This window comes from Pezoporus wallicus, unplaced genomic scaffold (genome assembly GCF_028554395.1).
Source record: "Pezoporus wallicus isolate ANWC-B61680 ecotype Strahan unplaced genomic scaffold, APGP_CSIRO_Pwel_v1 contig_14072, whole genome shotgun sequence".
Classification (NCBI taxonomy): domain Eukaryota; kingdom Metazoa; phylum Chordata; class Aves; order Psittaciformes; family Psittacidae; genus Pezoporus; species Pezoporus wallicus.
In genome coordinates, this window is record NW_026642480.1 from 1 (window position 1) to 9473 (window position 9473).

At 63.6% G+C, this 9473-nt stretch overlaps 3 protein-coding genes across 3 annotated transcripts; 1 reads left to right on the top strand and 2 right to left on the bottom strand.

Moving 5' to 3' along the window:
• Positions 1-98: 98 nt before the first annotated feature.
• On the bottom strand, positions 99-1587 carry RPP21 (ribonuclease P/MRP subunit p21). Its single transcript, XM_057430667.1, has 5 exons — positions 1479-1587; positions 570-661; positions 395-477; positions 201-302; positions 99-127 (listed from the first exon to the last, which is right to left on the bottom strand). Exons 1-5 carry the CDS (start codon positions 1533-1535, stop codon positions 114-116), a joined length of 348 nt encoding a protein of 115 aa, XP_057286650.1. The 5' UTR covers positions 1536-1587; the 3' UTR covers positions 99-113.
• Positions 1588-2991: 1404 nt separating this feature from the next.
• TRIM39 (tripartite motif containing 39) lies at positions 2992-6039 on the top strand. The gene is made up of 6 exons (XM_057430668.1): positions 2992-3407; positions 4118-4213; positions 4282-4512; positions 5128-5150; positions 5238-5359; positions 5444-6039. The coding sequence occupies exons 1-6, from the start codon at positions 2994-2996 to the stop codon at positions 5989-5991; spliced, it is 1434 nt and encodes a 477-aa protein (XP_057286651.1). The 5' UTR covers positions 2992-2993; the 3' UTR covers positions 5992-6039.
• Positions 6040-8491: 2452 nt separating this feature from the next.
• On the bottom strand, positions 8492-9264 carry PPP1R11 (protein phosphatase 1 regulatory inhibitor subunit 11; the record flags this gene model as incomplete). The annotated part of the gene is given in 3 exon segments (XM_057430665.1): positions 8492-8929; positions 8932-9030; positions 9144-9264. Coding segments are annotated over 3 exon segments (402 nt in total), but the record flags the coding sequence as incomplete, so codon positions are not given.
• Between the last annotated feature and the right edge of the window lie 209 nt (positions 9265-9473).

The following is a 9473-nucleotide window of genomic DNA, read 5'->3' on the forward strand; positions in this document are numbered from 1 at the left end:
CCATATATGGAATAAAGGGAGGTTTATTTCTGCAACCGGTGTTTTGTGATTGGTCAGAGAGGGCTGCAGGGACCACTCCGCGCTCACGTCGCCGCTCTGTTGCCAGGTAGGGTTCATTGGGGGGCTCCTGGGAGGTCACAGCAGCTGTTAGCCCCACCCACACCTTCCCTTATATGGATTTAACCCCGCCCCTCACTCACCTGGGGGCGTGGCCTGCTCCTGGGGGCGTGGCTCCGCGCAGAGGTAGCGCCGGTGGCGGCCGCAGCTCCGGCAGCGCAGCACCATGCGGGGCTGCCCCCGGCCTGCGGGATAGATCCGGGGGTGGGGGGGTCCAGGTCACCCCCATTCCCATCCACAGCCCCCCACCACCACCAAGGGGTGCCCCCAGACCCACCTCGCAGGCGCAGGCAGCCCCCAGCACCGGGCAGCAGCAGAGAGCAGCAGCGGCGGCACACGGTGCGCTTCACTGAGGGGGCCCTGAGGGGTTGCCGGGGGGGGGGGGTCAGGGTCCCTGCTATGGGGCCCCTGCACCCTATAGGTGCCCCCCCCACCCCTGTCCCGTTCCTCACAGGCGCAGGACGAGGCGGCGCGCGGTCCCTCGCTGGATGCTGCAGTAGAAGCGGGCGAGCGCAGGGCTGTGCGGGAGCACCCAGTGCGCGGCCTGCAGGGGGGAACACAGGGCTACGGCCCCCTCAACTGCTGCCACATAGGGACCCCTCTTCTGCTCCATAGGGTACACCGCAGCCCCCCCCCCCCCACTGTGCCATAGAGCATCCCATATCCCCCCACACTGCCCCACAGGGTCCCCCTTGTGCCCCACAGAGCACCCCATAGCCCCCATCCCTCTCGTGCCCCATAGAGCACCCCGTAACCCCCCATCTACTGTCCCATAGGGCCCTTCTTGTGCCTCACTGAGCACCCCATAGTCCCCCATCCACTGTCCCATAGGGCCCTCTCGTGCCCCATAGAGCACCCTGTAGCCCCCCATCCACTGTCCCATAGGGCCCCTCTTGTGCCCCACTGAGCACCCCATAGCCCCGCTCCTGCCCCATAGAGCTCCCCATAGCCTCCCCCGCACTGCCCCATAGGGACCCCTCTTGTGCCCCATAGAGCACCCCGTAGGCCCCCCCCGCCCCATGGGGCCCCTCTCGTGCCCTATAGAGCACCCCGTAGGCCCCCCCCCGGCCCACAGTCCCCTCTTGTGCCCCATAGAGCACCCCGTAGCCCCCCCCACTGCCCCATAGGCCCCTCTTGTGCCCCACAGAGCACCCCCTAGGCCCCCCCCGCCCCATGGGGCCCCTCTCGTGCCCTATAGAGCACCCCATAGCCCCCCCCCACCCCACAGTCCCCTCTTCTGCCCCATAGAGCACCCCATAGTCCCCCCCCCCCGCCCCATAGGGCACCTCTTGTGCCCCATAGAGCACCCCATAGCCCCCCCCCCCCCCGCCCCATAGGGCCCCTCTCGGCCCCATGCCCACCTGGAACAGGAAGCTGAGCCGCTGCAGCACCTCGCGGTCCTTCACCGCCGCCGCCATCGCGCTCCCGATTGGACGCGCCCCCTCCCGGTGGGCGGGTACGACGCTCTCCATTGGCTGGCTTCGAGAAGGGGCGGGTCTTCCACGCCCCTCTCGGCTGAGCGCGGGTGGGCGGGAGGGCCGTTGCTTCCGGCGCTGGTACAAATCGTCACTTCCGGCGCTGGGCCTGGCGTGGAGGGCAGCGGCGGTGAGTGGGGGCCGGGGGGGGGCCGGGACCCGCTATAGGGACCCCTATAGGGAACCCCGATAGGGACCCGGTGTAGGAGAACCTTATAGCGACCCCGCCATAGGGACCTGCTATAGGAGAGCCCTACAGCGACCCCGCCATAGGGACCTGCTATAGGGACCTGCTATAGGAGAGCCCTATAGCAACCCCGCCGTAGGGACCTGCTATAGGAACCCCCTGTAGTAACCCCGCCATAGGGACCTGCTATAGGAGAGCCTTATAGGGAACCCCGATAGGGACCTGGTGTAGGAGAACCTTATAGCGACCCCGCCATAGGGACCTGCTATAGGAGAGCCCTACAGCGACCCCGCCATAGGGACCTGCTATAGGGACCTGCTATAGGGACCTGCTATAGGAGAGCCCTATAGCGACCCCGCCATAGGGACCTGCTATAGGAGAGCCCTATAGCGACCCCGCCATAGGGACCTGCTATAGGAACCCCCTGTAGTAACCCCGCCATAGGGACCTGCTATAGGAGAGCCCTATAGGGAACCCCGATAGGGACCTGCTATAGGAGAGCCTTATAGGGAACCCCGATAGGGACCTGCTATAGGAGAGCCCTATAGCGACCCCGCCATAGGGACCTGCTATAGGTAACTGCTATAGGAGAACCCTATAGCGACCCCGCCATAGGGACCTGCTATAGGGACCTGCTATAGGAGAGCCCTATAGCGACCCCGCCATAGGGACCTGCTATAGGAGAACCCTATAGCGACCTCGCCATAGGGACCTGCTATAGGAGAGCCCTATAGGGAACCCCGATAGGGACCTGCTATAGGAGAACCCTATAGCGACCCCGCAATAGGGACCTGCTATAGGAGAACCCTATAGCGACCCCACCATAGGGACCTGCTATAAGGATCCCCTATAGGTACCTTTCCATAGGAGCCCCCTGTAGCGACCCCACCATAGAGACCTGCTATAGGCACCTGCTATAAGGATCCCCTATAGGGACTTGCTATAGGAGGTCCCTATAGTGAGCTCTCAATAGGGACCTTACTATAGGTACCCTCACAATGCACCGGTGAAGATGATGTCATCACTTTGCCCAAACTGACATCATTCCCCCTCAAAATCCCTCTTTGGCGCCCACATTTCCTGCTGGGCTCCCCACCACCACGTTCCCCTTTTAACCGAATTCACCCGTTTTCCCCCCAGAAAGCACCGGTGAAGATGACGTCGTCACCTCGCCCACACTGACGCCGTTCCCCCCCCACCCCAGAACCCCCACCATGTCCTGCTCCGACCCCTTGGAGACGCTGCGGGTGGAAGCCAGCTGCTCCGTGTGCCTCGAGTACCTGCGGGACCCCGTCCTCCTCGAGTGCGGGCACAACTTCTGCCGCGCCTGCATCACGCGCTGGTGGGCAGAGCTGGCGCGCGACTTCCCCTGCCCCGTCTGCCGCAAGACCTCTCGGCGCCGCGCCCTCCGCCCCAACCGACAGCTCGGCAACATGGTGGAGGCGGCGCGGCAGCTCCGCGGCACCAAGCGCAAGGCCCCCGACGGCGCCCGCTGCCAGACCCACGGACAGGCCCTGGCGCGCTTCTGCCGCGACGACCAAGCCCCCGTCTGCCTCCTCTGCCAGATCTCACACGCGCACCGGGCCCACGTCCTCGTGCCCCTCGAGGCGGCCGCCAGGGAGTACAAGGTGATGATGGGGGGGGGGGGTGTTCTATTTTATCCCAATCCCCGTTTTCAGCCCCAAATTCCCTCCCTGAGGCTGTTTCTGGAGGGGTTTTGGGCTCCACTTTGTCCCAGTCCCCATTTTCAGCCCCAAATTCCCTCCCCAAAGCTGTTTCTGGAGGGGTTTTGGGCTCCATTTTGTCCCAATCCCCATTTTCAGCCCCAAATTCCCTCCCCAAGGCTGTTTCTGGAGGGGTTTTGGGCTCCATTTTGTCCTAATCCCCATTTTCAGCCCCGAATTCCCTCCCCGAGGCCGTTTCTGGAAGGGTTTTTGGTTCCATTTTGTCCTAATCCCATTTTCAGCCCCTAATTCCCTCCCAGAGGCTGTTTCTGGAGGGGTTTTGTGATGCTGCTCATCCCCGTTTCATTTTCCAACCTCTCCTGATGGGACTGAGCCCCAAATTTCTTTCCTGCGGCTGCTTTTAGAGGGGACTTGGGGTCCGATTGGTTCCTGATTCCAGGTTGAGTGCCAGGGTTATCCAGGAAGGGCATTGCTCGCTCACTCGTCTTGGTAGAGAAGGGATTCAGGGATGGAGCAGGGATACAGGGATGGAGAAGAGACTCAGGGATGGAGGAAGGGTTCAGGGATGGAGAAGGGCTTTGGGGCTGGGTTTGGGCTTCGGAGCAGGAGGATCCCACCCTATCCCATCCCATCCCACTTCTCTCCCTGGGCAGGAGAAGCTGCAGCGCTGCCTGGAGCCGCTGGAGCAGAAGCTGGAAGTGCTGAGCGGCTGCCATGCGCGCGAGGAGCAGAAGCCGGCCCAGCTGAAGGTGGGTGATGGTTGACGGGGAGGGACCCCATCCGGGACCGGCTTCCGGTGCTGATCCCGTTATCCCAGAGGCTGGTGTCCGGGCGGCGGGACCGAATCGCGCAGGAGTTTGAGGAGCTGCGGGCGCTGCTGGCGCAGGAGGAGCAGCTGCTGCTACGGCGCCTGGAGGACGAGGAGCAGGAGATCCTGGAGCGGCTCCAGGCCAACCTGGAGCGCCTGGAAGAGCAGCGCCGCGGCCTCGCCGCCCTCGTATCCCAGCTCCAGGAGAAGTGCCTGCAGCCGGGAGCCGAGATGCTCCGGGTGAGCAGGGAACGGGGATGGAGTGGGGTGAGCCGTGGGGATGGGGTTGGCGCTGGTTTGGGGATGGTGTCCCTGTGGATGGGATTGGGTTTGGGGGTGGAATCACTAAAAGGGGAAGGATTGATTTTGGGGATGGGATTCCTAGGGATAGGATTGGGTTTGGGGGGCAGGATCCTGGCAGACGGGGTTAGTTTTGGGGATGGGATAACTCCGGGGGGTAGGGTTGATTTTGGGAAGGGGATTCTTAGGGATGGGATTAGGTCTGGGGATGGGATCACCCCGGTGGCTAGGGTTGATTTTGGGAATGGGATTCCTAGGGATGGGATTAGTTTTGGGGATGGGATCGCCCCAGGGGGTAGGGTTGATTTTGGGAATGGGATTCCTAGGGATTGGTTGCTGAGGATAGGATAGTCTCCGGGGATGGGATTTGTTGTAGGGATGGATTGGGTTTAGGGACAGGATCCCAGGGGATGGGATTGGGTTTGACGACAGGGTTGGGAACTCTGGAGAGTGAATTGGCAGCAGGAATGGCATCATGGCTGGGGATAGGATTCCTAGAGCATGGATCTGGGGGGATCTGTCCCACTAAACCCTCATTTTCCTCCTCCTGTTTAGGACATCAAGGACACTCTGGCCAGGTAAGAGCAATCCAGGCTTGCGTTTTGGGGCAGAAAAGCAGGATTTTGGGGCGTTTCGCTCAACCGGAGCATCCCACCTGCCCCCAGGTGCGAGGCAGCGGCGGCTCCCGTGGATGATCCCGTTTCCATTCCCATCGAGCTGGAGAAGAACTTCGGCAGCTTCCCGCGGCAGTACTTCACCCTGCGCAAGCTCACGCGGCACCTCCTCGGTGAGCCCCCCCCCATCCATCATCCCTGATCCCCCCACCTTTATCCGCATCCCTCCCCTCCTAAACGCGGCCGTGGCCACGCAGGGGAGGTGACGCTGGATCCCGACACGGCTCATCCCAACCTGGTGTTATCCGAGGACCGGAAAAGCGTCCGCTTTGTGGAAGTGGGGCCGCGGGATGTGCCCGATTCCCCGCGGCGCTTCACCATCTACCCCTGCGTGCTGGCGGCGCAGGGCTTCACCTCCGGCAGGCACTACTGGGAGGTGGAAGTCGGGGATAAAACCCACTGGGCTTTGGGAGTGTGCAAGGATTCGGTGAGCAGGAAAGGGGAACTGACCCCCTTGCCGGAGGCGGGATACTGGCGCGTCCGGCTCTGGAATGGGGACAAGTACGCGGCCACCACCACCCCCTTCACGCCGCTGACGCTGCGGGTGAAGCCGAAGCGCGTCGGGGTCTTCCTGGATTACGAGGCTGGAAAAGTGGCCTTCTACAACGTGACCGATCGCTCCCACATCTACACCTTCACCGCCACCTTCACCGAGAAGGTCTGGCCCCTCTTTTATCCCGGGATCCGCGCCGGCAGGAAGAACGCGGCTCCGCTCGTCATCCGCTCGCCCACGGACTGGGAATGACGGGGATAGCTCCGGAGCGGTGAGGAGCTCCCGCTGGGATTCGGCTCTCCAAGGGCTGGCACAACTGGGGTCTGCCGCTCTCTGATGTCTGGGACCGCTGGGATGCACTGGTCCAGCACTACTGGGATTTGGCTCTCACATCTGGAACCACTGGGATGCGCTGATCCAGCACTACTGGGATTTGGCTCTCACATCTGGAACCACTGGGATGCGCTGATCCAGCACTACTGGGATTTGGCTCTTCAAGGTCTGGGATGCAGGGATCCACCCCTGCTGGGATTTGGCTCTATCTCACTGGCACCGGACTGGGTTTGATTGGGGAAGCACCGGTGGCCTGTGGGGGGGGGGCAGGCGTGTGGCAGAGCTGTGTCCCCATGTCCTCCTGTGTCCATCCATGTCCCATATCTCTGTCCCTCTGTCCTTTATGTCCACACATGTCTCATATCCATGCCCCTCTGTCCATTTATGTCCATCCATGTCCCTCTGTCCATTTATGTGCATCCATGTCCCATATCTCTGTCAGTTTATGTCCACCCATGTCCCGTATCTCTGTCTATGTCCATCCATGTCCCATATCTCTGCCTGTTTATGTCCATCCATGTCCCATATCTCTGTCAGTTTATGTCCATCCATGTCCCGTATCTCTGTTTATGTCCATCCATGTCCCATGTCCACGTCCCTCTGCCCGTCCATGTCCCTTGTGTACCCCCATCTCCCTCCGTGCCCACCTCTCTCCCTACATCCTCCATACCCTCGTGTCCTTCCCGGACCCTCCTCCTGCACCTCCCTCCCTCCGTGTCCATGTCCATGTCCCACCTCCCGCCCCGCCCCGTCCCTCCCTCCCCGCTCACACCTCCCCGCTCCCGCACACGCTTCCATGGCCCCCTCGGTGCCGCCGGAGCGGGGCCCGCTGGCTCGCCTGGCCCGGGATACGCTGTGCCCGGCCTGCGGGCAGCCGCTGCGGGACCCGGTGCTGCTGCCCTGCAACCACAGCTGCTGCCGCCGCTGCCTCCGCGCCGCCGGGACCCCCGCTCCTCCTCCGGGCCCCGGCGCCGCCCTCAGCTGCCCCCGGTGCCACCGCACCGCTGCCCCGCACCGGCTCCGCACCCCCGTGGCTTTGGCCGTGGAGACCCGCATCGCGCAGCGCCTGGCCCGGGGCACCCCCGCGGCCCCCCGGCGTCCCCAGAGCCGCAGGTGAGGGCAGGGGGGGCACTTGGGGGGCTGGGGGGGACGCAGTGTCAAGGGGGCACTTGGGTGCATGGGGGGGGATGGACTCAGGGGTCCAGGAGGGACTTGGGGGGACTAAGGGGGCTGGGGGAACCCGTGGGTCAAGGGGAGGCTGGGGAGATCCAGTGCTCAGGGGCAATAGAGGGGAACTGGGGGCTGTGGGTCCAGGAGGGCCATGGGTCAAGGGGGGGCCTGCGGGGCTGTGAAGGAAGTGGGGGGATATGGGGGTGCCTGAAAGGAATGGGGGGAATTAAGGGGACCCAGGGGGTAACTTGGGGGGGTGAAGGGGAATTGGGGAACCCTAATGTTTTAAGTGGGTGCTGTGGAGTTGGGGGGGGTCTGGGTGTGCTGTGGGTGCCATTGGAGTGCGGGGGGGGATGTGGGTGCCATTGGGGGGGGGTGCAGGTGGGGGTTGTGGGTGTGATGTGGGTGACACTGGGGTGCGGGGGGGATGTGGGTGCCATTGGGGTGCAAGGGGGGAGATCTGGGTGTGCTGTGGGTGCCACTGGGGTGCAGGGGGAGATGTGGGTGTGCTGTGGGTGCCATTGGGGTGCAGGGGGGGAGATCTGGGTGTGCTGTGGGTGCCTTTGGGGTGCGGGGGGGGAGATCTGGGTGTGCTGTGGGTGCCTTTGGGGTGCGGGGGGGGGAGATCTGGGTGTGCTGTGGGTGCCTTTGGGGTGCGGGGGGGGGAGATCTGGGTGTGCTGTGGGTGCCTTTGGGGTGCGGGGGGGGGAGATCTGGGTGTGCTGTGGGTACCATTGGGGTGCAGGGGGGGTGCTGTGGGTGCCTTTGGGGTGTGGGGGGAGATGTGGGTGTGCTGTGGGTGCCATTGGGGTGCAGGGGGTGTGCTGTGGGTGCCTTTGGGGTGCAGGGGGGGGCCATGACCCCGTGCCCCATCCCTCACGTGCGGTGCGGTGCCGCAGGGGGGGGACACTCCCGCTCATTGAGTCCCGTGCCAGGCCCAGCCGGTCGGGTGACATTGCTGGGGGGTGACGCTTGTTTTGGTGGCTCCTGGTCCCTCCCATGGGGACACTCCCCGGCCCGGTGACACCCCAAAGGTGCCCCCCCCCTTCCTGTCATTAACCCCCCCCCCATTCCCTTCTCCCCACAGCCTGGGGGCCCAGCTCCGAGCTGATGCTGCTGCCACCACCACCCCCGGCCCCCCACCCCCTAAGGAGCCACCTGAGGGTGGGGGGACCCACCCCAAGCCGTCCCCCCCCCATTGACACCCCAATAAACACCGTGCTCCCCCCCACCGAGCGCCACAGCAGCAGTCACAGCAGTGCCACCTTTAATGCCCACAGGTGCCATGTTGGGGGGGGGAGCACCCCAAAACACCCCCCCCCCAAACAGTGGGGTGCATGTGGGGGGTGGCAGTGTTGATTGGGGGGGGGCTCAGGCAGTGATGGGGGGGTTCAGGCAATGGTGGTTTGGGGAGGGGGGGCTCAGGCATTGTGGGGGTCAGGCATTGATCTGGGGGGAGTCAACCCCTGATGTGATGCTGGGGGATGGGGGGGTCCAGTCCAGAGTCAATATTTGATGGGGAAGGGGGTATCCAGGAGCCTCCATAGGGGACTCCTCAGTGCTCCATAGGGGTTGGGGGCCCAGGGGGTTGTGCTTGGGGCCCCCCCGTGTCCCCCCCACGCTGCCTCTGCCCCCGTTTGTGTCCCCTGATGCAATGGAGGTGGCCGCAACCATCGTGCCCCACCCTGGCCGCCCCCCCGGCTGCTTCCTCCTCCTCTTCCTCCTCCTCCTCCTCGCTCTCCGTTGAGCTCTCCCCGAACGCTCGCGGCTTCTCATAGATGCAGCAGCCTGAGGTGCAATGGGGAAGGGGATGGGGGCACACAAAAAAGGGGGTGTCATGGGGGGCTCCCCAATGTCCGCGATGGGGAGGTGGGGGAGGCACGGGGGGGGTCCCCACTCACACTTGGAGGAGCGGCGGCCCAGGTGCTCATTGTCCACGGTGTCACTGGACCACTCCACCTTCTTGTCCGGCTTCCGCTTGCGCAGCTTCAGGGTCAGGCTCCGGTTCTCCTTGGGGCGGGGGGGGGCACATGGGGGTCACTGTCACCACCCCCCCTATATGTTCTATCCCCCCCCCCTTTATAGCACATTTATGGCTCCTTGGGGGTTTTTAGACACCCCCCTCTCACAGCTATTTACCTACCACAGGATTTATACCTTTGGGTATTTATATTCCCCCCCTCCGTGGTATTTATACACCCTGGAGCTTATACCCCTTCCATATACTTATA